At 46.8% G+C, this 26,591-nt stretch overlaps 8 protein-coding genes across 8 annotated transcripts; 4 read left to right on the forward strand and 4 right to left on the reverse strand.

Moving 5' to 3' along the window:
- Window positions 1–37: 37 nt before the first annotated feature.
- Window positions 38–3,933, reverse strand: AGABI2DRAFT_224084 (hypothetical protein). Its single transcript, XM_006462557.1, has 13 exons — window positions 3,656–3,933; window positions 3,459–3,598; window positions 2,823–3,406; window positions 1,883–2,774; window positions 1,662–1,826; window positions 1,507–1,607; window positions 1,058–1,471; window positions 795–997; window positions 619–747; window positions 426–563; window positions 324–375; window positions 91–278; window positions 38–65 (listed from the first exon to the last, which is right to left on the reverse strand). Coding segments are annotated over exons 1-13 (3,258 nt in total). The 5' UTR covers window positions 3,906–3,933; the 3' UTR covers window positions 38–63.
- Window positions 3,934–4,693: 760 nt separating this feature from the next.
- AGABI2DRAFT_137282 (hypothetical protein) lies at window positions 4,694–7,072 on the forward strand. The gene is made up of 7 exons (XM_006462558.1): window positions 4,694–5,681; window positions 5,735–5,905; window positions 5,956–6,046; window positions 6,103–6,317; window positions 6,368–6,523; window positions 6,574–6,800; window positions 6,847–7,072. Exons 1-7 carry the CDS (start codon window positions 4,812–4,814, stop codon window positions 7,004–7,006), a joined length of 1,890 nt encoding a protein of 629 aa, XP_006462621.1. The 5' UTR covers window positions 4,694–4,811; the 3' UTR covers window positions 7,007–7,072.
- A 20-nt stretch (window positions 7,073–7,092) lies between these two features.
- On the forward strand, window positions 7,093–9,166 carry AGABI2DRAFT_207097 (hypothetical protein). The gene is made up of 6 exons (XM_006462559.1): window positions 7,093–7,362; window positions 7,419–7,651; window positions 7,702–7,727; window positions 7,782–8,409; window positions 8,487–8,650; window positions 8,711–9,166. Exons 1-6 carry the CDS (start codon window positions 7,140–7,142, stop codon window positions 8,844–8,846), a joined length of 1,410 nt encoding a protein of 469 aa, XP_006462622.1. The 5' UTR covers window positions 7,093–7,139; the 3' UTR covers window positions 8,847–9,166.
- Window positions 9,167–14,727: 5,561 nt separating this feature from the next.
- AGABI2DRAFT_207100 (hypothetical protein) lies at window positions 14,728–16,369 on the reverse strand (the record flags this gene model as incomplete). Its single annotated transcript, XM_006462560.1, has 6 exons — window positions 14,728–15,262; window positions 15,309–15,361; window positions 15,413–15,506; window positions 15,563–16,038; window positions 16,088–16,161; window positions 16,215–16,369. The coding sequence occupies 6 exons, from the start codon at window positions 16,367–16,369 to the stop codon at window positions 14,894–14,896; spliced, it is 1,221 nt and encodes a 406-aa protein (XP_006462623.1). The 3' UTR covers window positions 14,728–14,893.
- A 3,142-nt stretch (window positions 16,370–19,511) lies between these two features.
- AGABI2DRAFT_137285 (hypothetical protein) lies at window positions 19,512–21,632 on the forward strand. Its single transcript, XM_006462561.1, is given in 12 exon segments — window positions 19,512–19,622; window positions 19,676–19,737; window positions 19,805–20,059; window positions 20,121–20,130; window positions 20,184–20,239; window positions 20,298–20,426; window positions 20,446–20,451; window positions 20,550–20,697; window positions 20,750–20,914; window positions 20,968–21,131; window positions 21,192–21,440; window positions 21,498–21,632. 12 exon segments carry the CDS (start codon window positions 19,556–19,558, stop codon window positions 21,522–21,524), a joined length of 1,338 nt encoding a protein of 445 aa, XP_006462624.1. The 5' UTR covers window positions 19,512–19,555; the 3' UTR covers window positions 21,525–21,632.
- A 26-nt stretch (window positions 21,633–21,658) lies between these two features.
- Window positions 21,659–22,927, reverse strand: AGABI2DRAFT_119476 (hypothetical protein; the record flags this gene model as incomplete). Its single annotated transcript, XM_006462562.1, has 8 exons — window positions 21,659–21,720; window positions 21,769–21,831; window positions 21,879–21,964; window positions 22,018–22,189; window positions 22,241–22,392; window positions 22,445–22,614; window positions 22,668–22,783; window positions 22,837–22,927. The coding sequence occupies 8 exons, from the start codon at window positions 22,925–22,927 to the stop codon at window positions 21,659–21,661; spliced, it is 912 nt and encodes a 303-aa protein (XP_006462625.1).
- A 730-nt stretch (window positions 22,928–23,657) lies between these two features.
- Window positions 23,658–24,836, reverse strand: AGABI2DRAFT_224101 (hypothetical protein). Its single transcript, XM_006462563.1, has 6 exons — window positions 24,689–24,836; window positions 24,556–24,634; window positions 24,430–24,500; window positions 24,103–24,374; window positions 23,977–24,045; window positions 23,658–23,926 (listed from the first exon to the last, which is right to left on the reverse strand). Exons 1-6 carry the CDS (start codon window positions 24,819–24,821, stop codon window positions 23,726–23,728), a joined length of 825 nt encoding a protein of 274 aa, XP_006462626.1. The 5' UTR covers window positions 24,822–24,836; the 3' UTR covers window positions 23,658–23,725.
- A 149-nt stretch (window positions 24,837–24,985) lies between these two features.
- On the forward strand, window positions 24,986–26,056 carry AGABI2DRAFT_152066 (hypothetical protein; the record flags this gene model as incomplete). Its single annotated transcript, XM_006462564.1, has 5 exons — window positions 24,986–25,071; window positions 25,126–25,316; window positions 25,351–25,471; window positions 25,525–25,618; window positions 25,667–26,056. The coding sequence occupies 5 exons, from the start codon at window positions 24,986–24,988 to the stop codon at window positions 26,054–26,056; spliced, it is 882 nt and encodes a 293-aa protein (XP_006462627.1).
- Between the last annotated feature and the right edge of the window lie 535 nt (window positions 26,057–26,591).

The following is a 26,591-nucleotide window of genomic DNA, read 5'->3' on the forward strand; positions in this document are numbered from 1 at the left end:
CGGGAAACTGATGAGCTCGGCTGACCAAGCAACCAAACAAGGAGTTCAATCCCATCAATTCTATCTTTTATCTTGAAGAATTGATAAAAGACCGCTTCAACGTCCTCTGCTTCTCCGCGAACTCAACTATCTTCCGGTCTACGAACAATCCTTTTCTACCCCGCACACCGTCCATGTAAACTTTTGCCACATTAGCCCGGTCGGACTTCTCGCCCAGATCTTCCAGCTCCTCCTCAGTCGTGGGAACCCAAAATGGATCCAGATCAAGCATTTCATACCTGACAACGTCAATTCTGCTCCGTCAATAAAGGTCAAGTACTTACCCGCTAAAAATGAGCTGCGGGCTTGCAGCACCTGACGTGCGCTTCCGGATATCTGTCAACGACCTCAAATCGTTGCTCCAAAAGAAAGCTATGATTTCTTACCATCAGCAAATCCGAAACTTTCCACGACCGGCAAAAGCGCAGAAACTGTGAAAAAGGATGTTCCCTCTTTCATTTCCTCTGCTACAATTCGACCACGCCGCTTGGCGACGACTCCATAGACTTTCCCCAGGACATTGGCTGTACATTTCTCATCAGCATCACTTAGAAATAGACGTGGATTTTGCAAACGTACTTGATGCTTGTATATCGCAAGAATACATCGCCAACATCAGCCTTGGTGACCAATCAAGAAGTCCGTTACGACAGGCGTCTCTGACTACCGCTATAACTGAGCCTGTGACTTGGGCCATACGGTTATGTTCTGTGTACGTTAGAGATACAGTGAAGCCAAGTCGAATTGAAACATACGTATTTCTTTTTCGAGGAGCTCTTGATCAATGTCGACGTCTTCTACAAAATACGCCAATCCTTCCACTGGCTCGGCGGCCAACGGGCCCTGAAACGTCGCTAGCTGGAATCCGGCCTCGATATGGTTATCAAAATCACGTATTGCTTTCTCAGTTCCGACGTTATTGTCATTAGATTTGGCTCGCTCCAGCCGCCTCTTTAATCTATCAATTGTTGGTATCAAATGAGACTGAAAACAGTAAATTCAAGGAAGAATCACTCACGACGTTAGAGTTTTAGGCTTCCGGGCGTCAATCAACAAACAGCCGCCGGCTCTCTGTGGTCCAAATGCCCACACTTGATCAGTTATCCCTTCCCACTCCCCTCCGACTTCCTTGCACTTATCCTGAAGTGCATCCCAGAATTGCTCTGGTTTGACGCTCGGATTCCGCATAATTTCGCCATATTTATCGGCAACAGTCTCTTCTTCCTCTTCACCCGCAGGTTTTCCTGGCTGTGTACTTCGATCATGTAGCAATTTCTTTAAAGTCACAATGTTTTCCAAAATGAAGTCCAATAGTTGTGTTGGTATCGGACTCGCGCGGATGGTGAAAGACACGATATTTTGTGTACTTGCTCCCTTGATCGTTCCGCGTGTTGCACCTGGAGTCTTCGTCGGTGCCATATCTATGAGAGGTCTATTGAGGGGTCACTATATCCAAAAGAAACATACTTTCCTGGTGCTTTGACTGCAGTCTCTCTGAAGGGAACTATGGGTTCGGATGCATGCACTTCGATCTTGGCAAATCGTTCCCGGAGGTCTTTCAAACACCTCTACCCAACGATAATCGTCGATATTAATCCTGGAATGAATTCATTTCAGCGCACCTCTAAGTGTAGTTCTCCTGCTGCCAAAATCACATGTTCTCCGGTCTGTTGTTGGAAAGTCTCGACACAGGGGTCCGACTGACTGAGTAACTTCAGCCCGGTCAATAGCTTGGGCATATCTGCTGGATGCGCCGGTTCGAGAGCGACACGTACTATGGGCGGCGTCTACACAACAAACCACGTCAGAAACCAGGAACGGCCAATCAGGAGCTTTCACTCACCGAGCGATCCACAGAGCCCAAATTGACTAGCCATGACTTCGGGTTTTGCAACTCTGTGATATCTCCCTCCACGCCTTTCTCTCCCGGCGCACAAAGTGTTGCAGTCCTGTAAACTTTTCCCTCTAACCCCTTGATCGCAAAGATATTCCCAGGCAGGACGAAATCCACCGCTGTGAGGTCTTGTCCCATCATGATATACAAATTTTCCACCGTAGCCGAAAGCACGTACTTCTGATTGGCGGGATGTGTTGGCTCTAGCGCCCTGTCATATTTTGGCAGCAGTGCGAGTACTGTGCTGCCTCTCCTGATGACACCAGAGTATAACCGCGCAAACCCGAGGATGATTTCTGTATTTTCTTCTGGTGTCTGCTCCGCTTCTTCCGATGTCGGCGCTTCATCCGAAGGATGTGAGGCGACTGCTGCATCAGTGAGCTTCTCAGACACAGTACCCATTTGTTCTTCAGGCAAAGTCGCCTCTTTGGCCCTTACAGATCTAGCTTCTCTAGCTTTAGCTCTCATCTCTTCTGCAGTCAAAGATTTTTTCTTCTTCTCTGGCAGATCCTTAATCGGAACTGCAATCATTTTACTGACGTAGGCCGTCACATATGATGCTGGTTCTGCCTTTGCGTTGTACAGATCCTCTTCCAACTTGTTATTCGGAGTACTAGGTGGCTCATGCAGGTCAGGATATAGCATTTTCGGTATCCGTAACGATTGAGCGAGCGTTGGTGGCGGAACGACATCGATCGCTGCTTGAATTATGCAAGTCGAGAGAGAAAGCCATTGGGTACATAGAAGTGAGAGAAGTTGGCGTGTATCCCTGGATTTGAGATCGCGTGGAGGTATTTTCAGTGACAGGGTACTGACAATTTTGGTCACCTTTTCCGGGTTTCTGGGAGATGTTTAGTGATATTTCTGAGCAATGAAGGAATGCATTTACGGGTTAAGGATTACGGCATCATACACAGCCCATATGTTCTCCAAGACGAATTGCACAAATAGAGGTTTTAATACTCTCCCCCGTAAGTGCTTGTAACTGATGACCCGCTTTGTCTTTGGATCCAGGTAATAATCGCCCCAGAGGACTCTCCTGAGGTTTGCCTCCTTGATTCCCAGCTTCTGAGCATACAGTTGCGAGAATTTGCCTGCACGGAAACCCCAGCCGTCCAATGCGGAAGCAAAAACGACATTGCCCTTTTCTGGGGCAAAGTATATGTCCTCATCATCCTTTTCCTGAAACTCTTCGTCTTCCTCGTTCACAGTAGCATCAGCCTCGTCGGCTAGCTGTTCTTTCTTCGATGCCAAACGTCTCTCGCGTTCTTCCCTCCAACGAAGATCATCATTCATACGTTCCCCCGCAAATAAATCACCCATGACAGCATTAACTTGTTCGATTAACCGTGAAAGATGATGATATGCTTCGACAGGGGAGAGCTTGAGTTCTGTGATCAAGCGGTCGAACTTGTTGATTACGAGAATTGGACGAAGGCGATCTTGCCAAGCTTGTCTGAGTACAGCGATAGTCTACGCAAACATTGTTAGGTGTGGATGGTGGATGAGTAAGGAAGGGATGTACTTGGGTACAGACACCCTCGACGACATCCACAAGAACTAATGCACCATCTACAAGTCTTGAAGCAGTCGACACTTCACTTGAAAAATCGACATGTCCAGGTGTGTCAATCATGTTTATGGTATACGTCTTTGGTATTTTCCCTATCAGCCATTTGGATATATATATGATCTCCCCAAGCAAAATTAATCTTGACGAACCTCCAGTATCATCACGCTCCATTACTTGGAACCTTAGAGAAACGGCACTACTCTCCATTGTAATCCCTCTCTCCTGTTCGTCTTCTCTACTATCCAGATATCTCAATTTGCCTGCCATACGCGAGGAAATGATGTTATTAGCTGCCAGTAACGCGTCCATGAGTGTTGTTTTTCCATGATCGACGTGTCCCATGGTCGTTATGATACGAATATTTCGAGGATCTTGACTTTCAATAGTTTTTTGGTCCATGATGAAGGCAAATGAAGGTTTAGAAGTAGTAGAGAAGAGGAAGAAAGTTCAAGTCAACTTTGAAATAGATTAGATTTTTGCGGACCCGAAGGGGCATCAATATTTTCCGAGAATGGAAATAATGACATCGTCATCACGTGATAATTGTGATCGAGGGACGTTCGAACGAAACGAGCCTAGGGCTACACCACCGCCAACGCTAAAATGGACAGCCACGAACGAGAGCAAAAACATAGGTCTTCGAGACACGAAGAGAAAGAGAAGGAACGGCCTAAACACCGGTCCCATGGCAAGGATAGGGATAGGGATGACCGCAAACACAAGAAACGGAGGACACATGACGATGAACATGAAGGACAAGAGCGGAAACATAAACACAGGAAAAAGGAAAAAGGCGGCAAGGAAGTCCATCTTGCCGTTGTGGATGATGATGTCAATGATGAAGATATGTGGGTGGAGAAGAACATTGACATGGAGGGTGAACGAGTGCGTATTCACAATTACTATCCATCCATGTATTCTTCAACTGGTACCAAATAATAGGTCCTCACGACAGACATTCCTACAGCAGAAAGCCTAAATATTGTTTCCACTGCAGAAGACCATCCATCAGATCCAAGTTTACCCAGAGCGACTGCAGCTACGTCGCAATTGAAGCGCGACGAGTGGATGTTACTTCCACCTAGCATACCTGCTTTTCCAAACGCATCTTCCGAACTCCAACTCCCACTACAGACGAACAACGAAACTTTAACTGAGGGTTACGGCGACGTCCCTCCAAATAAACGAACAATGAGTGAAGGCCTTGATTTCTTTTCAAGTCTTGGTACCGAACATAAGAAAAAACAACCAGATAAGCCAGACCCCGACAAGGTATCTCGCATTGTAATTCCTCGAGAAATATCCATGCTCATGCACCAACACCAGCCCAAAGTAAGTTACCGCGAACTCAATCCAGAAATCATATCTGGCAAACCAACAAACTCCGACGAACCACCTCCACCACCCAAACCCAATGTCCCTGGCGGTCCCGGATCCCCCTGGCGTATGATGCGTCTCCGCAAAGTATATGAAACCGCGGAGGAAGACAATCGACCTCTGGAGGAAGTCGCCATGGAACGCTTCGGTTCTCTTGCTCTATTCGAAGAAGCCAAAGAGGAGCGTCGGATATTGGATGAGAGGGGTGGAAAAAAAGCCGATCGCGACCGCGAGAGAGGGAGAAAAAATGGACAGGCGGAAATTGGATTTGGTGGGGAAAAGAAATTAATGTTCACTGATATAGGTGGAAGTGGCACTTCGAGTCGTAGCTCTTCGTTCCGCCGGCCTGGGGCTATGGGGGAAAGTACGCCTTCGACACCTTCACCACCGACAGGTACCGCACCTGTCAATCGTCGTTTGGACTCTCTACGGTTGCCGTCGCAGGCCAGTTCACCGCTTGCACAATCACATACCCCCATTCCATCAGTCATGACGCCACCTCCGCCCGTTGCGTCTGGGTCTAGTTCTGCTGGGCGGCCATTGTCACCTTCATCCTTGAACAAGCTTCAAGCAAAGGTGTTACGGGCAAAGCTTATGGGCGCCCCTGATGCGGAAAAGTTGGAAAAAGAGTATGACATGGAGATTAAGAGGACTCATGGCAGTCAAGATGAAAGTGGTGTGCGGACGAAGGTAGAAGCTATGCCAACTTTGGATGCAAGGGGACGGTTGTATGACGTTGGCCATGGCGGAGAAGATGACCGGCGACCGGCAGGCAATAAGAGGAAGAAGGAAGAAAAGGTGAGTAGTTTGCAAGGTGCTAAATCTCACAGCCTATACTAATATCGTATTAGTTTGAAACTCATGATCGTAAAACTGGCGAAATCATTCGTTATAATGCTGATGATGACACGATGACACTGGGCGAGATGCTACGACAAGAAAAATTCGAAGCTGGGATGGCTGATCAAAAAGACTTGGATGCTCAGTTCGCGAAGGCCATTATGGGTGATACAAAGTTTGAGGTATGTACGAGTTTGATTCCCCAAATTCCTGCTCACTGAAGATGTCATAGAATGACCTCGAATATATGGACGATAATGCAGCCAAGTTGGGTCGTCAGAAAATGCGTTCGGATGCAATGAAACGACAGTTCGCTATCCATGGTTTGGCACTTCACATTGATAATGAACAGGATTATGCTTACGCCGCTCTGTGCCAGATTATAAACGCACCCAACAGGTGCTTGCCACATGTCCATTCTGTTATGGGGAAGATGATTCGCTACCAAAAGCTCCGATCGTTGCAATGGGCACGCGGACCTATCTCTCGTGCACAACCTTTGAAGAACTTGTCAAGGGACACTGCCTAATTGTTCCAATTCAACATCACCTTAGTATGCTAGAGGCTGATGATGATACCTGGGACGAAGTCAGGGTGAGTAGGAGGCAACTTGATAAGCCTTGTGCTGGCTGACTGGCTTTCAGAACTTTATGAAATGCCTGATGCGTATGTTTGCCGAGGACGATAAAGGCGTCATCTTCTACGAAACCATTATTTCCTTGAAATGGCAGAAACACACATTCGTGGAGTGCGTACCCTTGCCCTGGGACCAGTTCGATTTGATACCAGGCTACTTCAAGGTGCATTGCTTATTAGATGCTACACCTTTGACGCTCATGTGATTTTGTAGGAATCCATTTTGACTTCAGAAGCTGAGTGGTCACAGCACAAGAAGCTGATTGACTTTTCTTCTCGCCCGGGAGGATTTCGGCGTGCCATGGTTCCGAACCTGCCCTATTTCATGGTGCAATTTGACTACAAGGGTGAGAAGGGTTATGGCCACGTTATTGAAGGGACTGGCAAAGATATGGACGAGGAGCTCGACGAAGGCGAGAAGGGAGGTGGCGAATTCCCAAGGTGTGTTGAACTATTTGCCAAGCGAGAGTATCTAACCTTGAAATAGGTACTTTGCTGGTGAAATTATTGGGAATCTGTTGGATTTGGAGCCGAGACGGTGGAGACGGCCAAGGAAGGTGGATTTCAGGAGCAACAAGGAGCGGGTGAAGTCGTTCAAGAAGGAGTACGAGAAGTTTGACTGGACTGGTATGATAGAGCGGCAGTGAATGTATTGCGACAAATATAGACACTCTACAATAGGCAACAAGGATTTGGGGACGTTTATTGATTCTTTTTTCTCGCTCTTTTTCGGCCTCTTTTCTCTTTCTTTTCGGTCTCTTTCTCTCTCTACGACTTGGCATGCACCAGCTGTTTCCCACGCGGCGCGAGTTCGCTCTTGTGTTGCTCTTTCTCCTCCTCCTCGTCTTACTCAACCGCGGCCCCGGCACTTCATATCCTCCCAACGTTCCCTCTTCCAGTCGACGACATACACTCCAGGCAGAACAGCCTGCCCTACCACAAACTCAGCTCTCATGGAAAAATAATCCGGTGCCTCAGACGAAGCTTGTGGCCCATGTGCCAGGTATGTCCCAGCTTCTCGTACTCTCGCGTGCCACTCTTCATTCGCACCGTGTTCAGGCTGGACAGTTTTCGACAGACTATATGTCTTCAAAGGCGTCGTATATATCGTATCGGACGATGAGGGGTCGCTACCGCACGTCCAGTTTATCCTCTCAAGAGGCATTCGAATTGAAAATGGACAAGAGGCTGAGCTCGGCAGACTACCAACGGACGAAGATATCCGTATTATCAGCACAGAAGAGGCAAGGCGGTTGTTTGGAGTAGGTGCTTCCATTCTTGATGGTGTCACTGTATGTCGGTCGCTTTCTCGCACCTTTCCTCCTTGACAATTTATCACTAGCTTTTCGTCAATGACCCTCATCAATTGTATGGTTCCTCCTCTACAACGTTCCCATGATGTCTAAACTCTTTCCTTCGCAGCATCACTCACTATTACCACTGGTCGGCCGAACTCTGGTTTGGCTTTTGGCGCACCTATTCTACCCTCGACACTACGATCACTTCAGACGGAAACACTACTCTGCCATTTACACGGCGCATCATGTTTAACCACTTGGATGCGCACCACTGGCGTGACTATGCCCACATGAATGAATGGGTAGTCCGCTCCTCTTTTCCCTCTGCTACGATGGAATTCATGGATGACTGGCGCGATAGGGCCGAACTCGGCAAACCATTTGTTTTTGATCGCATCGTCATTGCCGATCGCTCAGCTGCCATGCGATCGTACAATTTCCAACGCTATCAAAGGACTGCTTCTGCTGCCTTTGCGTTGCCCGGGAGTGTTAACTGGTGGATGCCAATCCGGAACAACGTCATCAAGTTTGCGGGGTTAGACTCCAACACAGGAGGTGGAACAACAGGTGCACCCGTCATCACTTATATCTCTAGGCAACAATGGGGAAGACGCATGTTGATTCCAGAACACCACGAGGAACTGGTCCACGAACTTCATAAACTGCGAGACGTATATGGCTATGAAGTCAACATTGTAGAGGCCGAGAATATGTCACGCGTTGAGCAAATCCGACTCGCTGCTCGGACTACTGTACGTCTACTGCCGCTTCTTTTCTCTTCGGAGAAGGTTTTTCGCTGATCTGACGCCACATCTATCTAATTACCTAGATAATGATGGGAGTCCATGGAAATGGTTTGACTTCTCTCGTCTGGATGAAACCAAACCCTCGTTCCACCGTTATGGAGTTCTTTTACCCCCAAGGCTTCGCACATGACTATGAATTTACTACTCGAGCACTTGGAATGACACATTATGGCTTCTGGGGCAATCAGTACGTTTTCCGAACGACTATCAATATTATCCCATTTCATATTTTTCTCTTGATTTCCAGGTCTTTTACAAGCCCAGACCTTCCACTTCCACAATATGTTGAAGGGTTCCAAGGAAACTCAATTCCTATAGATGCAGAGGCAGTTGCTCGTTTATGCGTTGAACGCTTATCTCTCAATTTTGAAGTGGATGATTAATCATCCTTTGTGTCCGGGAACTAGACGCGGATAACTTATACGCCACCCTCACGCTCATTCGCTTGGTTTGGACTCTTTTTATTAGATGCGGAGTACACTATAGGGCATTTAGACGGTAGACATGCATAGCACGGTACATTTATTGACGCCTTATTTATTAATTGCGGTAGTTATATGTATAATTGTTTATTTCCGAGTCGTGTGGTTGGGGTGTCATGCTGGTGGCCTCGCTCGATTGCAGTGCTGTCTTCCTACTTTGAACATCTAATTGCATCAGCCTGTCTGGCCACAAGGGGGATGATATATATGTGGATCTGAGACGATAAGAAAGTGGGACTCCTTCGAGGATATAAACTTCATTCGAGCGACAGGCTCACAACACTAGTATGGTAGAGTAATCCAGCTCAAGGTCAACAAGAAAAGATTCCGGTATTATTCTATACCGGCCGGAGAAAATAATTATGAAGAGTAATCTTTCACTGACCATTCAGAATTGGACACCGGACATCATCCGAGGCGATTCGATATCCATAATCTACAATTGATACCAAGCATGAGCATCGGCAGTCATGGCGTCTTACTAGTCATCATATCCAGTCTTTCCAATCTTACCAGTTCCAGCCATTGTGAATCACAGCACGGCTCCGCCGTTCACGATCCGCGATTCATTTAAGGATCTGACGTTCGAAATCGATCGGCATAAGAAACCAACCACCCAGACCTTAATTGACTGATTCTTCCCGTTGTATTTCCATCGGTGAGGCTGAAACAGCGAAGTTGGGAATGCGGCTATTCATGGTAGGCCAACGGATCCCTGATTAAAGAATGCATGATCTCGTTCTAGATCGCGGATCCTCTTGGTAGCTTCAAAACCGTCTACGATAGGAGTTCTGAACGTCGATGAGCCAGTAGAGGCTAATCTGTATGCAGCCTACCGCACTTATCGCATATCCTTGAGCACAATATCGATGTCAATGCCTTCTTTCAATTGGCAGCATGCACGACAGTGTGACAGTTTGCAGAGGGGCTCAGTGAGCCTCTCTGCGAGAGTGGTCCGGTTGATTTCATTATCATTGCAAGAGAGCGGTGTATTCAAGGACAACACAATTCGTCAGGTAAGAACGAGTGCAATCCTTAACGGTACCTATTATTGCTTTCTCGACCATTAATTAGGTCATTCTGCAGTGGATATAATGAAGAACTTACGCGCTCTGGATTTGCCGCAGTAGAACTGGCACATAGGTAGCCAGGGTTCGAACCTTTGTGGCTAGTTCTTTAAACCTCTTCGTCATACACTTACAGGGAAATAGGTAACTGATGTGGAGTCCATGACCTCCAAAATGTCTCGACGCCATGCCTTAAAAGAAGAGTGGACCGTTCCAGTGGTAGGTGAACTTTCTACAGTTCGTCGCTGAACATAGGAGGACATATATGGTATGCCGATGGCGTCCGGACAAGCTCCCTGAGCTTTTGGGAATCGAAGAACAAGCGTGTTTGGCGAGACAACGCATACGAGTATGCTGATAATGCATTTGAGGATTGAGATGAGAGGGAAATATCTGAATCCTCTAGCTTTAACGACAGAGGTATTAGGATGAAAAATTGCTACCAGAACTAGTTCTGGATTTAACGTGCACTTGACCTACGAGTTGCTCGACTATGCGGCCTACAACTGTAGGTAACCCTGGTCTATGGCTTGTGCCGATGCGTATGTTAGCAACTTGCCCATATCTGCCTCTGCATTCGACCGAGGTCTTGGATTCAACTTGTGTGAATCTCCTGAAGTATTTTCCACCTTTCCCTCTTCGATACCACATCCAGAGTCGGCGATAGTGATCTCAACTACGGTCGGCCCAGGACTTCTTAACCCTTCGCGCTCGCCGAACATCCTGCGAGAAATCGATATCGAACCAGATTCGGTAAAGTAAACCGAAGGCGATTGGTGTAAACTAAAGAATATCCATTTGTATTAATGAATCACGTACATGCATTTTGCAACAAGGTTTTGAACTACCTTGGAATCGTTCTGGGATCGTGCACCAGACTTTTGGGACTTGCTGAAACATTCCGGACGAGAAACTCGATGCTCCGCCGAAATGCTTCTCTATGGCAAATGTGCACGGCGTCTTCAATTGCCTTATGGAGATCAAACGGTTCGTTAAAAGACGTTTCATTCCCAAAAGTTACGATCAGATCCTGCAAGTCCGATTAGAGAAAAATCCGAATCGAGGTAGAAAATCCCTGGATGAAGACGTTCAAATCCCACCAACACATCATTGATAGTGAACAAGAGCTCTGAAGTTTGATAAATTACATCTTTGTAAGCCTCTTTATGTTTCAGCCATCCCAATTGGGAGACTAGCCTTCGAAGCGGCATGGGACCGAATTAGATGTTTCCCCGGGGTTTTTTCTCGAGCGGGCCGCTCAAGGTAACTCGACTAAATGACAATCACTAGATATGACACAGAAGGAGAATGACCCACTTGATGATGTGATTGAGCGGTGTTTGGACCGAACAATATTCAGGGCGTAAGAGTGAATAGATCTCTGAAGCAATGAATATCGGTTCTCAGTAGCGGCTCACCTTCATGTGAAGCATCGGACAATATAGGCTAGTTAATTCAGTTGTTCAAAGTGCATGCCACTTCTGCCTCCACGCTTCAATGAACTATTTAAGGGACTACATCAGTTGCACATCAGTTGGCTCAACGACGATCTTAACCATCAATAATCAGACGCCTAACAGTGACGCCAGGCCACCCGCGGTCTGCAGTTGTTCGTCCGCCCATGCAACGGCACCTTCCACCTACAGTCTCGGACCAAACTTTGAATGACAAGTTCCGAGGCCCCCAACTCTTGGGACCTAATGCAAGGTATCTTCGAAAGGTGTTCCAGCGCGCATTGCGTAGCTGTCCGCACCTCAAAAAGGCGAGAAAATCTTTTCCTGATGGGGCACACAGTAACCCGGTTATTTTCAAAGTTTACCAGCAGATGAAGATTCACCTCCGCAGACATGAAATCTATGTTCCTAGCCCGTTGTCAAGTGTAGATCCGGAAAGTCATTCTTTGACAGCCTGAGAAGCTGAAACGATACTATAGAGTTTTTAATAGAACGAGGTAAGTAAAAAGACAGCAAGTGGAGAAATGAACATTAAAACAATTTACTTAAATTGTTTGAGATGCGGTATTCCGCCATGATCAAGATTTCATACCCGTGTTGATTCGGCTTTCCTCGCCGATTACGACACCACTGAAATTCACATCAAATAAATTCAGCAAGTTATCAGCGTTAAGTACTGACAATATATCCGGTCCGTTGCAGATTTGATATTACACATCGCCGAGAAATTCAGCTATTAATCACGCCTACCAGGTGATGATCAGATGTGAAAGTGTTATTCTTAGTAGAGAGACTCGGATGGACATGAGAAAAAGCTATCATACCGAAGATAAACATGAACCACTTGTCGTGCATAACTTAATCTTTCAATGTTATGAGAAGTTGATTGACTCGACAGCCGCAACATTTGCCGCACAGGGAATGAAACACGCAATCCTGCATCATCATAAAAATGACCTTCCTGAACGAGGCCCCATAGTTTATCAGATGTCAAATTGACTGTGTCCACAAGATTGCAAGAAAGGAAAATTGCAATGAGTTGTCAGTATGTATGTCCAATAACTATAGGGGTATAGATGTTACGCACGGCCGACATGGAAGCACGAACGCCCATGATTTCGGGACCAGGGAGGTAGCGTCTCAGAGAAATAGAGGGGCGTTTCAGCAGTTTTACATTTGACGTGAATAGGACTCATGGCAAGAATATGCGTCATATTCTTGGCGATCTCTGTCAGTCTCATTACAGGAGCGCCCAGCCAAAATTCATACGAGGGTTCCTTCAAGATCTTTTTTATCCCTAACAACAAGTTGTGCTGTAGAGAACCCGAATCTTATTCTTGAATTACGCCCAAATTTCAAAGTTGGCTGTGCACTGATCATACACGGTCGACGTGGCCTAAATATTACTAGTCCACGAAGGTATTTTTATGACGAAGCTTTCCCCCGGCCAGTGAGTGCTTGATGCTACAAACGAAGCGGAACCAAGAGTACTAGCTGCCGGAGATGATCCAAGCTGCGTGATTCGACCTGAAGATTAGAAGATGGGTGTGGGGTGGGTTGGATTAATCCCATTGCAGTTCGGACTCCATAGCACCCAGCCTTGGTCCATTGTCTTAAGTGCACACCAGCAAGTCCAGTAGCGTCGCTGTTCTAGAGGTTTTTTATCTCGGGCATCGGGTGTGGAACCCGTAGAGCCAGCTTCCCCGAACGGCAGATCGTAAAGACGTGAGGAGAGATATCTTCTCCGTCTAACGGCGCTGCCCCGGGGCCCAGGAAGAAGTCAATGAGAATTTGATTTTTGTCCCCGAGCTTTCCTTCCGACCCTTCTGTCAACGTATCGGCGAAAGATTCCGGCTAAATCGAGAGAAAGGTCACAAAAAGTCAGATATATGTAATGTTCCGTACCCAATCGAAGATAGATATTTACCTCGTCCTCACACCAGTCGAGTTTTCCGCCGCATCCAACTGCGACAATATTTCCATGCTCGTCCGCCGCATAGGCGAAACAGAAGTGAGTGTGTCTTCGCTCGTACCACTATACTCCAAACTCGGCCTTGCATTAGCTCTGGCTCCCGCTACGTTGTTTCGAGAATGAACAGGAGGGAGTGACTGGAGTTGCATATACCAGTCCGGAATACGATTGCCCACTTTCGGCAGTGAATATAAACCTGATACTACCCCTAGTCAAGGAGGCATCTGTCGAGCTGACAAGATTGCCCTTGTACACATAGGGTGATGCTGCTACTTGAGTCCTATATCACAGAACGCGATCGATTGGACGCATAAACTCTCCCCTTCTGCAGAGACCACGAAGCCAGACCATTGTGCTTGTCCCAGAAGTCGGGAGCCGGGGAATGCATACGAAACCACATTGAAAAAGATTGAAGGGGAAGATTTAGAAGTTCATCTACGGCCTCTGTTTCCAGATGAACTAATTTCTCGAGTGGATCTACTGAGGATTCGATACTAGTTAAAAATGACGACTCGGAACTTTTCCAAACCATATTATCCGAAGAACTATGACACTCGTCATCAGGGTCTTGTATTACTGTCGAAAAACCTGCAGCTTCATTAGCAAGATCCTGTGTTATATAGGAATCGTCGGGCACCTTTATGGAAGACCATCGGTTTATAACCAGCTGGAGGGGTAGCAACATCGATAGAAGGTAACATGTAAATGAAGGTAGAAGACATACAACAATCCCAGGAAAAGCTGGGCCTAGCGACTGGTGGCAGTAGAATCTGGGCGTACCCTTAACCGAGATATTCCTATTCGGTGTCATACCTAACTCGATAAGCAACATGGCAGTAGCGTCCTTGGATTCCTTGGATCGTCTGGCTCAGCTGGGACAAGACACCTTCCCTCTAGTCCCATCCTGGTTTTTTTTCCCAAGATCGCAAGACACATATATAGTGGACCATAGATGGCCCGACAAAAGCGAAGGAGGGGGGAGGGGGTGGTAGCGAGAAGCACTGAGTGCCTGCACCAGGATAAGAGATCTCGAAATTCCCCGTCATTGACCAATAACTTGGATTGGAAAGATAACCTTCGGTGATTTATCTCAACGTTTTTATGGAACTCAAAGTGGAGATGTGTGGTCTGGTAGTGGCATCTGTAGAAATTGGGGCCTAATTTTCGAACGGGGTCGGACGAAGCCCTTGAGAGGTTTTGAGTGAGGATATAGACCCGCTTCTTGGGGGGGGAGGCGGCTGCGGGCTGGATAGCTGCGAGAAGAGAGCGAATGAGACGTCGAGGTAGAGTGGGAAATGTTTGAATGTCGCTGAAGAAGGGAGGACTGTTATCTTCTTGCATGAGCTCTAGGGAGACCAAAATGGAAGATAAACAGCGGCGTAGCTGGATGGCCTGAGTAACCATTCCCGACGTACATACACGACGAGCCATTACAATAAACAGATAACTTACTTATTAGGAAAACCCAAACAGCCTTCCAATCGCGTCCTGCACTCCTTCCTGCGCTCCACAGTAGTCATGTGCTCCCCACAATGACTTCACCAGCGTCACATTTCGTTGCCTCTTTTCATCCCAAAAACTTTCTGTATGGCCGAATCCAGGAATATCGACTTGATGAACCAGTTTTTCCTTTGCGGCTTGCCGCTTCTTTATGGAAGAGGACATCGCTTTATATTCCTCTTTCGTTGTCGTGAGTGCATTCCCTGGCACTTCGACCTTTGGCAACACGCGATCAAGGAAAGCATTGAACAGTACATCTGAATGAGAATCGGGTATATCCCAGTCATTTTCTGCATGCGCAATCAACACAGGTAAATCTATGTCCTGAACGGGGGGTCAACGGGGTACCAAAGACACAGAAATGACGCACTGGAACAATTTTGAGTGTATCAAATTTGTGTACCAAAACCCATGAAATAAGGTCTATAGCTTCCCGATTAGAACTTCTAATATCAAGTGCATTTGATTACCCACTTGAAGCCCATGGGATCATTGCCAGTGGCTTCGTCAAAGGAAGCAACCCGAAAAGCTGATAAGTTTCTAGTACTTCCCGAATGCTTGAGAAGGGCTAAGGAGGCTCATTCATTGGATGGCATTGCGGCCAAGAGTAGCATCACGACTTACACTCAGTAGCACAAGTCCTTTGGGAGTTATTCCATCGCGCCCAAGTTCCTTCGTTAGTGCAGCACCAGCTCCAGTGCCTAAACTGTGTCCTACAATTAGGACATCTTGAGCAATTGTGCCCTTGCGAGCGAGCCAATCCCAGGCCGCTCGAGCATCCCTGATTAGCCCTTGTTCACTAGGCGTTCCTGTACTATCCCCAAAGCCACGGTAGTCAATGGCCAAAATGTTGGCACCAAAACGGGAGGAGAATGTAAGGTAATGTTGTACACGAGCGGAAAAAGCACGTGTGGCAGCATTTCCGTGAAGAAACAAGATGGTAGGATGGTTACGGACAGCAACCTGAATATGTTCAGCGGCCAACGACTCCCTAGTCGGAGACGCCGAGAGCTTGTGATAGTAGCGGTCTGACAAAACAAACCAAGCGCCGAGGGACTCGCCGTCTTGAGTGGGAATCATCATGTTTAAAGTTTTGTTCGCTGGATGTGGCGTAAACTTTTGCAGCAGCTTCCTAGAGAACACACATACGAGCCAGGCCATACTTTTCTGGCAGATCAAATTTTGGGAAGAGTGGGATCCTGATGTTATTAAGATAAAGCGTCCTTGTTGATGCGTGAGTTATCCCAACTGGTCGTAACCGGCAGTGTGTACTTACTGTCTTTGGAAGAAAGGCGTGCAGAGAAGAAGGAGAATGACAGCATATATGATGCCTATTACAAGCAGAATTCGACGAGTTTTGTCGAACCATGAGGTCTTCTGGGACGGTCCGCTTTGTGTCGCTGCAACGCTTGAGCCGTCATCTGATGCCATGGTTGTGGAACAAGCGAGATGGAATGAGTGAAACGCTGGGCGACACACCCACGTGACGGTCGTCTAATATTAGCCACAGGGCTGACAGTATGTTCACTGGCATTGCGTCTTTCTCGTGATCCGATTGAAAACAACGTTGTTACAACTCACCTGTGTGGCTTGCCAGAGGTGCTCATGCCCTTCAAGTTTTCCATGGCCCTTCATCTCGTAGGTCTTTGGCTCATAGCGGCCGACCATCACTGAAGTTACTGACACGACTCTATACAGTAATCGCGGTAAGTTAGCACGTCCTTACCAGGTTCCATTACAGTTTTTGATGGCTTAACAGTATCTTTGATATTCTTGCTCGCGAATGTAACTCACCGAACGAACCCTACTTCATCGGCTGGATATCACTATGTATGGGCAACAGTCATCTACTTGTTGACCGCTATTCTGAATTGTCAGTCGTTTGTCTTTCAAGTGTCTCTTGATGTATTTCCGATGTGATGCAAGGTCCAACATCCTTTCTATTTCCTGTGGCATTGAGGGTAATGTCTCCAGGTTGTATCTTCCCGCTTTTCTCAAGGCCACCCTACTTTCACCGTCACTTCCTAAGATTCCTTGCCGACTATGGGATGCCGATTAGCCCTGTTGCCAGCTCTGCGATGGTCTGTTAGGACAGATTCAGTTCTGCCAACCCAAAAACATTTCCCATCTCCAGTTTACCACATGGCAAATAAATGTGATGGCTTGCAACATCTTGGCAGCTAGATCACAAGTGTGATGGAACTGTGTTGCATTCGGTACCGTGTTATGGGTCTCTCCTGACTCGGACCGCAACGTACCAGTAACCTCCTCCAGCATCCTCTACGAACGGCTACGGAAACCGGCGCACATAACCAGCCAGTAATGGCTCAAAGGCCCGAAATCCGCTCCGCAAGCATATTTCCTTCCTGGCGTTACGACCTTCATTGCAGAACTTATTAGTTTGCGGCCCCAAAGAGGCCTTTTCCTCAAGTGCCTATCCGCACCTTCACTTGTTATGGGTTGTGACATCACAGATGAAATACACCAAATAGCTCGCAATCCCCTTCACGTCCTTCCTCGGCAAGCAGACAACAAAGATCAAATCATTTCTAATTCCGAGGCTCGACATTGAAGCGTTTAAGGATTCAAGCTTCTGCGGTCACTTCATTCAAAGTGTCAATTGGTGTTGCGTCAGAACAGCGTGTGTCCTACGTGATCCAATAAAGCTTGCGTCTTGGCCCGCTTACCAGTGACTTTGTATTGCCCTCAGTCCGATCCCGCGAGAAGTTTTTGAAGGGCCGCTGTGCGTACCAGATACTCTACGTATAGATGAATTTAGTTGGTGGAATTTTTGTCTTCATCCAGCCGGTATATCGGGCTTGACTCTTTGGGACAATGGGAGAACCAACAAAATATTTCATTTCAATCAAGACAAACGACTGGTGCCTGACTATGAACCTTCCCGAAAAGCTCACGAGCCACACATACCAATGTTCGCTTTAGTTCCACCCCGCATTGATATTGTCTCTAGGCTGGGTATCACGTACACAAGCAACAGGCTCATTCTCGCTCTTCGTCCTGTCAACCACTGGCGGGTCCTTAGATTTTAGGACTGGCTTTACTCGTCTGGGATACATCTGCGACCGGGTTCTCGGTCAATATCATGTTGCTGATACCACCTACGCTTTTGTCTTATTCCTTTTGCCGTAGAGAACAATCTTTTCTTTACGGTCTCGTGGTTTCTCCATTCATAAGGTTCACCGTTTCATAGGCAACTTGTTCCATCTTAATTTACGTTTGTCTTGAACCGAACATACCTTGTTTTTTTTGTTTTCCGTGCACCCCAGTTTCTATTCTCATGCTCCTGATTTTGCGATCTGATCTTCCATTTCTTCTGTCCCGTTAGACGCCCTGCCCTTATTCGCCCTTCAAGAATGTTTTGCAATCCCCGATGTAGCCCGAGTGATATTTTCCGTTTCCGCCTCGGACGAACCCAGGCGGGCGTTTGCCTAGATCCTCTATATCTCGTACCGCATTGCGAGCCCGATTTCTTAATTTAGGATCATTCACTGTCGATAACTGGTTCGTTGTTCAATATTGCAACTTAAAATGAAACACGAAGATTTGCACGATGCGTTCCCATGTCCAATGATCCTGCCTTACACATACATCATCTTCACCCCAATTCTTGTTTCTTATCCTTGATTGGTTTCTGATGCTTCGACTAATGATGGAAGGCATTCATCACTGATGATTTGTCTTTTCACAGAAGATAAAATCGGTTGGAGCCTTCTGATTGGCTTGGACATGTTGTCATGGTAGACACAAGTAATCCATGAACCTCTTCTGAGTCGCAAAGAACTTTCAATATATAGTTCTTATTTACCGCATGTCATGTATGTTTAGTGTGGTATACTTTCGCTTTAATTGAGGCTGACATTCCGATTTTCTGACTTCTGGCGAATTCCTACGTCTGATCTTCTTCCATGGACGGTGAATTCTTATAACACTTCGCATACGAGGCCTCGTGCTTATTTATCGCAGTACATGGGTTAACCGCTTGTACGAATACCTTCGGCGGGAAGGTGGGGCAGGGGAGATGAAGGTCCTAAAGACTTAGTACTAAAGTGTGACGCTCATTGGTATCTGTTTACTCGAGTCCTCCCAAAATGGCAGTCGGTGAGCTTTGTACACCCTCTCGATCACCCTTAGTCTGAGAGTTGTATATCGACAAAAATCAAGTTCATGAGAATCTCGAGAGCTACTAACCGCTCATTGCGTTGTTTGCGCCCGCTCTTTTGTCTCCGGTTTCGCCCTCTTATAAATTACTTACCTCCAGTATTATATCTGCGCAATCTTAGATGATGGACTTGTAGTATGCTACTTTTCTTCACCTCACCCCCCCCCCCCCCCTTCCACTATCATAAATCGGGCTGAGCATACATTTCCGGATCCGCAGGGAAAGGTCTTGCGTAAGTTCTTCATGATCTTCCGTGGCCTAGAATTCCACGGGATTATCCTATCGAAATTATGAAATTACTGTGTACAACTTGAGTTACATACTTTGTCTTCATATCAAAAATGATATATAATGATATCGATCATATTCCGAATTTCCGATAACTGAGTCGGGTTGCTTCTTACGTTTTCGCTCCACCTCTTAGTTGCCGTCGAACCATGCAGAATACCACCAACAATCAAGTCCTCGGTGTTGTATTGTTAATTAGGCACGGAGATCGCCAGGGTAGCGACTGATAAACGATGATACACATCTCTCGTGCTGATAATCATATTCAGGCTTTTATCAGGATCCCGACTCGTACGCTCCCTTTGGCACAAAAATCACTGCTCTTGGATCTGTGGGTGGTACTAATAAGTTCTTTGCCATTCTGAAGATCACTGAGCCTTCTGGACTTCCTTCTTTAGGCACAAGAACAACAATTAGGAGGACTTTTACGACAACGTTATCTTGATCCCAGCTCCCCACATTGTATTCATGGTATTGACGGAAACATTGTCAATCTTGATCAGATACAAGCACGGGCGGATGCTGGAGGAGAAGGAGGCGTAATCTTCAACTCGGCTCTTTCTTTACTCCAGGGGTTTTTCCCCCCGTATTCGGGGGCCAATGACACGCTCGCCAATGGAACTACTATAATTGCACCACTGGGAGGATACCAGGTTAGTTTTTTTTACTGATGTCCTTGAATGAAGTTTCATCGACGGTCTGATTTGTTCCAAGTACATTCCCAGTGAGTTGTTTTCAGACCTTCGCCACAGCCAAATTTAACAACCCAACTCATAGTCGAGTCTGTTGAACCCGAGAACGATATCTCTCTGGAAGGTTGGACTTCCTGTACCGTGAGTGGAATTTAGATTTAGCAGTGATGATGACAGACAGTAATGCCAATCTTCTAAGGCCTTCAACGATGCAACCGAGGCTTTTTACAATTCTACCGAATTCAAGCAAAAGGCTAATGAAAGCGCCGACTTCTTGAATTCGCTGAAGCAATACCTCGATGGGCGACCGGTCTCTCTCGAGAACATGGTAAATGTTTTGTTATGAAAGGAACACGAGTCGCACTGACTTTTTTATCCTGCTACCAGTGGAACGTGTGTACTACCATCCCAGCATGATGTTTCCCTGGTCTTCTGAAGCGTATGACATAAGATTTATGACTTCTTGAACGTTCGTTCCATCCATGAAGCCAACTTTGCCTCACAAATTCCTCCGAGTATGCTTGCGCAAGCCCGAGATCTCGCCAACTTCCACGAATACGGTGTCTTTACTTCTGGGACACCCGACGGTATCGGGAACAGTAAGTCAGATAGATATATTCTTAAGTGAATTCAGTACTCAAATGCGATCAGTTGCCGGCCAAACCATCTTGCCATCCATTTTGAACGGTTTCGCGAGGATTACAAACACTTCTGATCCTTTGATGATTTTACACCAGGAAATTTCTTACAAGCCTTTCATTTCTCTGTTTAAAATGACTGCTGTTGCGGAGCACAATCCTGAACTCGCCGGGATAGGTAAAGTCCGCTCGCTAAATTATTGAGCATACGTCGTGATGCCTTTTTGACAGTGGACTATGCTGCCGCTGTCGCTTTGGAAGTACGTGCTTCAAGCAATGGCCCGGTCATCCGCTTCAACTTTAAGAATGGAACGAACGCCGATGATTTCAAAGTGTACAACCTATTCAACGCTTCCGGCGACGTACCCCTCTCGACGTTCGTAGATCGTTTCGATGTGAGTTTCGAGTGATTGATCTCCTTCCAGCTTGACGTAAATTGAACTATAATCTATAAGGATGTCACCGTCAACAGTACCGCAGCCTGGTGCGCGGCGTGTCACAATAACGTTGACAGGGGCTGTGGCGAAATTAAGTTGGGTAGTGCTCAAACAGTTGATGCGGAAATGCTCCATCCTGTGGGCGCCGGTCTCCTAGGAGCCGGGATGGCGGTCGCGTTCATGTTGATTGTTTGCTTTTTCCTGTTCGCGACCGGGTGCATTAGGTGGGGAACGAGGAATGGAGTAGTGCCCAAGAAATCTTCAGATGTGAGAACTAAATTTGATCGCCCTTGATTGCAGACTAGTCATTGACGTTGATTACAGGACGTTTCGGAATTTGAGAAGGTCTAACTAAGTAAGTTTGTAGTATACGCGGCTAGCAGATTATCGCGCCCTCTATGTATGTGAGACCGTCAAATGTAAAAGGTCGACTTATAAGCAAATTGAATACCGTACATCCATGTGTAGCTGTATCAGCGATGGAATTAGAAGTCCTCATCACGGTCGCATATCATCTCGTCGTAATCGGATCTTTCATGAAACTCGTCTAGCCACCATCACAAACCGAATTAACACAGAAGAAAAATGATCTCACCACTAAGTTCTGGTTCCGAATCGGTTTCTTCATCCGGATAATCGTTTTTATAGTATTCCTCCGCTAAAAAGGTTCAGGGGGGCATTTAGAGAAACCCTGATTTCACTAACCATTCGAATCTTCATCTGCTTCATCTTCTTCTTCGGAATCTGAATCTGAATCATCAGAGTTAAGAGCGGACCCAGGCAGACCAGTGCTGAAATTGTGAGTTCGTGATTAGTGTCAAGCATAGCAAGCATCACAACGTACAGCGTTCCCGTTCTTGTGGCAACTGAGTTCCATTCACTCAGAGTTACAGGTCTGTGGTAGAAAACATCCCACACGTAATCTCCAGACTCGTCGTCTGACACGGATGCGGTATTCTTTGCGCTAGGAGCAACCGACGTGGAAACAGGTTTGGAGTTTGGCAAGATATCGTGAACTTCGTGCTAGACGGTCAGCTGGTGCTAGTGTGATGCAAAGTGATATTCACTCTTCAGGTAATCATTCAACAAAGGAATAAATTTCTCCATCTCGGGATCCGGAGCACTAGCTTGCAAAGGCCTCTGCTTGGATAAAATGGCATCATACACTCGAAAATCAAAAGGATTCTTTTGCAATTCGTTCGACGAATGTACTTTGGGCCTATAGACGTGTTACAACCTACAGCCTAACTTACAGCAGGAACGAGGCGTACGGATTAGCTCCTTGTCGGCCTATCGGATGTTCTTGCGTGGCAGGTGGAACGATGGTATAGCGAGGCTTCTTCGTACGGATCGGGGAGAGAGGAGGCTCTGGCTCTTCAGATGGGATAGACTTGACGGGAGATCTCACCACCTCCCCTTTGGCTAGTCGAGATATTTTTTCCTAATTGCAGGAGATGTGTAGTCTTAGGAATATGGTTCCAGTCAGTAACGCACCTGTATGACCTTCTGGCTTTTTACATCCTTCCAGACACCATCCTCCACAGTGTCAGCGTATTGAAACACCCCAGCGCCGCCGCGCGACTTTTTTCGGCGAACGCGAGAGTCGATTACTGCGAGGTGGTGATAAATACCCGGTAAAATGGGATGTGATGCGTTATACTACCCAATGCATCCAATGGTTCTTCGTTTCTCTTTCGCTTGATACGCAAGATTGTGTATGACTGAGAGGAAGCTGGTGATGAGTCGGCACACATGGCTGTTGAAGTGAAAACGCCAATGGCACCTGTATGCTAGACGGAACTTACCGCACAGCTACGTCATAATTAATTCGGCCGTGAGAAGCATCGCCAGCCCAAAACGAGGAACTTTTTTGAGCAGCGATGTAGTGCCGGATGAAAATAGAAATACTTTATGGCTCACAGGACGACTGCGCCTGTGTCAACTTGATTGTTGTAAAACACTTGAATACCGCTCAGTCAATATGCGATGCTATACGTGCTACTCGCCTCTAAAAACCTGCCAAATGCTACCTTTGCCTCGACTGCGAGCCGTCCCAACGGGCACTGCGAGTTTCATGTTATAACGGTCATCCACTTGTAGTACAACGAATGTTGGCTATTATGCTCATGCATTCATATAAAATTCAGCCAGTTTTCAATTGGCAATCATCCACCGCAGCTACCGGCGCTTCTGAGTATGTTCATCCTGGCACTACTTCTGGCCATTGCTATCATCTTCTGCATTCAAATGCAACCTACCAAGATTTCCTGCAGGAAAATCTGGCTTCGCCCTCCAGTACGGTGACCTTTTTCGGTGAGAAGTTTCGCATTTTGTATTTGAACCTGCCCGAACCGATCATCTTCATAGATCCAGGGCGAAAACAAACTATAAAAGTGATCACGAATTGAGTCTCGATCTGCGTCTTGTAGGCAGTTGGCTCTTCGGGAGCCTTTCAGCGAAACGCGGAAGTTCCAATATGTCCTATCAGCTATCAACTTGCTTCAAGTTATAATTCGGATAGTATAGCATTCGTAATACTATATTGGCTGATCTTAATCTAAATCATCTCCGACTGGCCCAGGATTACCCGGGCTTCCTGCAGCTTTCCAACTTGCCAAAATCAAGTCAACCACGTCATCCACACCCACGGCTTTTCGAACGCTAGTAAAAATAGTCGGGCCGCTGCCACGCATTAGTTTCGCATCGTGGTCCATAACTTCCAGAGAAGCCCCAACATAAGGTGCGAGATCAATCTAACAGACGTCCATCGTGAGGCCTTGGGAAACATTCGGAACGTCCATACCTTATTTATAACGAGCAGATCAGACTGAGAGATTCCTGGTCCACCTTTGCGAGGAATTTTGTCTCCTCCCTAACGAAAGAGGAAATTGTCATGGTTTCCCTGCAGAAAGGAGAGATCAGCACTCACCGAAACGTCGATGACATAGATAATATAATCCGCTAGTTCTCGAGAGTAATTTGCGGCCAAATTATCACCTCCACTCTCCACGAATAACATCTGACAACCAAACTTGGCTTGAAGTGTTTCTAGGGCACCCATATTTGCACTGATGTCTTCACGGATTGCAGCATGAGGACAGCCACCGGTCTCTATAGCTAGAATCCGCGATGCAGGCAGTGCGCGGTTCTTGATCAGGAACTCTTGATCTTCGCGAGTGAATATATCATTTGTGACAGTCGCTAGGGTATGATGGTGATGAGGTGAAACTTCTGTCGTTTAATAAAACTTACGAACCGATGTTATACTCCTTCCTCAATTTTTGACACAAAGCTAGAGTCAGAGCGGTCTTGCCAGAGCCAACCGGCCTGTTGATATACTTAGAGGTAGGAAAGGCTTGTATCAGTGCTTAGAGTCGCTCACCCTCCGATACCGATGGTAAAGCCACGCTCCTCGAAATTTCGGGCACTATAATCTGGTAGATCGCGCTCAGAATATTTACCTTGGACTCGATGAATAATTCTGTTATGTTATCTGGAACTGTTGAAGGACTCACCCGGATGGTCTAGCTGCTCATGCGTGTGCCCATGATCTCCACCATGACTGTGGCTATGACTGTGCCCATCATGTTCAAGATGAGCTATTTGGGCATTGGAGCCTGCAAGGTTGTTAACAAATTGGACGCTCATGGTGAGTTAAATGAGCCCTTATTTATAAGTAGCCGCGAAATGATCGTGATCATGAGCTTTTCTATGCATTCATTGAGCTCCTACCATGAGGTTAGGGTCACGCTCATCTGTGTTCTTGACCGATCCACCAATTTCTCGCCTTCTCCACTTTGTACCTTGTTCACATGAAAAGACATGCCAGTGCCATCGTTGACTATGATTCCTCCAGCGATGAAACGGCGCAAGTCGATATCCCACCTCCCAAGAAAAAGTGTGACTCTTGGTCTTTCTTGTGACCTAGCCTCACTCACCGAATATTCCACAGAAAACTCCCCGTATTATCACCAAACCTCGTCCTACCAGCCCCTATAGACAACCCCTCCCTGCATCAAGGTCGCACGAGGTCAACGCCTCACACAGACGGCAATTGGGCTGCTCATGTCTACGTGTCAATCACAATCACTAAATCACATACGCTATATTCCCTCTTGGAGACAGCTGTTGCTGAGGCAAAACGTGCGGTTCGCGACGCTTAATAGTTTCACGTCAGGTCAAACCGACAGGAAACATCAGCTTGAGCTCCACATATCCCTAACGCGCCCATTTTCCATCAGAGCTCACCAGAAAGAAGAATTTAGACAAGCGATCAGGAAACTAGCGAAATGTTCTCCGTAAGTATTCTCTCATCCGTCATAGCTAAATCGAATACCAAACCATGAATAAGGTTCGCACTCTCATTTACGTCGTTCGCGGAACTACGCAATGACGAGCATACACGCACCTTTCTGGTGATGGAGATTGGTGCCGGCCATCACGAGGTCCGTTTTATCCCACCTCCAGGTTTATGGCCTTACCATTTCTCTCAGCTCAACAGGCTGTGTTGCGACCTTAAACCACTCATTGAAAGCTTGCGGCAGCGTGCATATTACGCCCGCCCGCGTTTTCATGCATCTGTCGCTTGGGCTCTCCTCGATCATTGCCTTGACCCGGTGGGATCTGATCCCACCATTGGCGAGGCTCCATCCGGCTCTGTTTCGTTATTCAACCGTGAACAAATTACTCCGCGATACCCATCGAAAACCGAGATCCCCGCAAATTTCGTCACGATACCTGGTCTTCCAGAAGGGCTGATTGCACAGATGAATCACCGCTTCAAAGATCAACTTTCCTCTCCATTGATAGGATCCATTGACGCCGAGAATGTTGTCGTAAAAATAGGAAAAGAAACTTATTCGTGGCCCTTTATCGGAACGTGAGCTCTTGTATTTGGTGTAAAGTACTGTCAGTGAAGTTAACCTTCTTCGGCTTCGAGTCGTTCGACGCATACGCGTTTCTCCGTGAACCAGTAATATAATCTAGGGTTTCAATTCCGATGCGTTGGCCTCTGATGTCGGCCTCATGAGCTTGTGTTTTGCTCGATCGATCACCCGAAAGGACATTTGGGAGTACAGCATTTGGAATCAATGGAGGATAAGATTTATGCCCTCGGGTGCAATCCAGGCATCATCTGCCCAAGGCGTGAGTGTGGATGGCTTCTGATGTATATATCGAGCTATTCGCGCACTAGTGGCCCGGAGCCGGTGGTGATTGCTGTGGCACTGAAGAATCAGAGAGCTTGTGATTTTTCCTTGGGTAGCATACCGTAAATCCAGAAGGGTATGGTTATGGTATGGTTATCCCCGCCCGGGGGCCACTTCTTCTCATGTTGGCCGACGATCGGTGCGCCGATTGTTGCGATTTTTCTGATCGTTTTTGTTCCCGTGAAGTGAGTACAGTGAAGGTCACACCGAT

The sequence above is a fragment of the Agaricus bisporus genome, assembly GCF_000300575.1.
Source record: "Agaricus bisporus var. bisporus H97 unplaced genomic scaffold AGABI2scaffold_7, whole genome shotgun sequence".
Lineage (NCBI taxonomy): Eukaryota > Fungi > Basidiomycota > Agaricomycetes > Agaricales > Agaricaceae > Agaricus > Agaricus bisporus.

Bases quoted from the DNA above. Each gene is read 5' to 3' on its own strand.
- AGABI2DRAFT_224101 (XM_006462563.1), bottom strand. From the start codon at position 24,821: ATGAGCGTCCAATTTGTTAACAACCTTGCAGGCTCCAATGCCCAAATA. The intron at 24,046-24,102 runs GTGAGTGCTGAT...CTCTTTCGTTAG, and splicing joins TCTATGTCATCGACGTTTCG to GGAGGAGACAAAATTCCTCG. The intron at 23,927-23,976 runs GTATGGACGTTC...GACGTCTGTTAG, and splicing joins ATCTGCTCGTTATAAATAAG to ATTGATCTCGCACCTTATGT.
- AGABI2DRAFT_137285 (XM_006462561.1), top strand. From the start codon at position 19,556: ATGCAGAATACCACCAACAATCAAGTCCTCGGTGTTGTATTGTTAATT. The intron at 21,132-21,191 runs GTGAGTTTCGAG...ATAATCTATAAG, and splicing joins CGTTCGTAGATCGTTTCGAT to GATGTCACCGTCAACAGTAC. The intron at 21,441-21,497 runs GTGAGAACTAAA...CGTTGATTACAG, and splicing joins TGCCCAAGAAATCTTCAGAT to GACGTTTCGGAATTTGAGAA.
- AGABI2DRAFT_207097 (XM_006462559.1), top strand. From the start codon at position 7,140: ATGCACCAGCTGTTTCCCACGCGGCGCGAGTTCGCTCTTGTGTTGCTC. The intron at 7,652-7,701 runs GTATGTCGGTCG...ATTTATCACTAG, and splicing joins CCATTCTTGATGGTGTCACT to CTTTTCGTCAATGACCCTCA. The intron at 8,410-8,486 runs GTACGTCTACTG...CTAATTACCTAG, and splicing joins GACTCGCTGCTCGGACTACT to ATAATGATGGGAGTCCATGG.
- AGABI2DRAFT_224084 (XM_006462557.1), bottom strand. From the start codon at position 3,905: ATGGACCAAAAAACTATTGAAAGTCAAGATCCTCGAAATATTCGTATC. The intron at 998-1,057 runs GTGAGTGATTCT...AACAATTGATAG, and splicing joins AAGCCTAAAACTCTAACGTC to ATTAAAGAGGCGGCTGGAGC. The intron at 748-794 runs GTATGTTTCAAT...TAACGTACACAG, and splicing joins GCTCCTCGAAAAAGAAATAC to AACATAACCGTATGGCCCAA.
- AGABI2DRAFT_137282 (XM_006462558.1), top strand. From the start codon at position 4,812: ATGCTCATGCACCAACACCAGCCCAAAGTAAGTTACCGCGAACTCAAT. The intron at 6,524-6,573 runs GTGCATTGCTTA...GTGATTTTGTAG, and splicing joins TGATACCAGGCTACTTCAAG to GAATCCATTTTGACTTCAGA. The intron at 6,801-6,846 runs GTGTGTTGAACT...ACCTTGAAATAG, and splicing joins GGAGGTGGCGAATTCCCAAG to GTACTTTGCTGGTGAAATTA.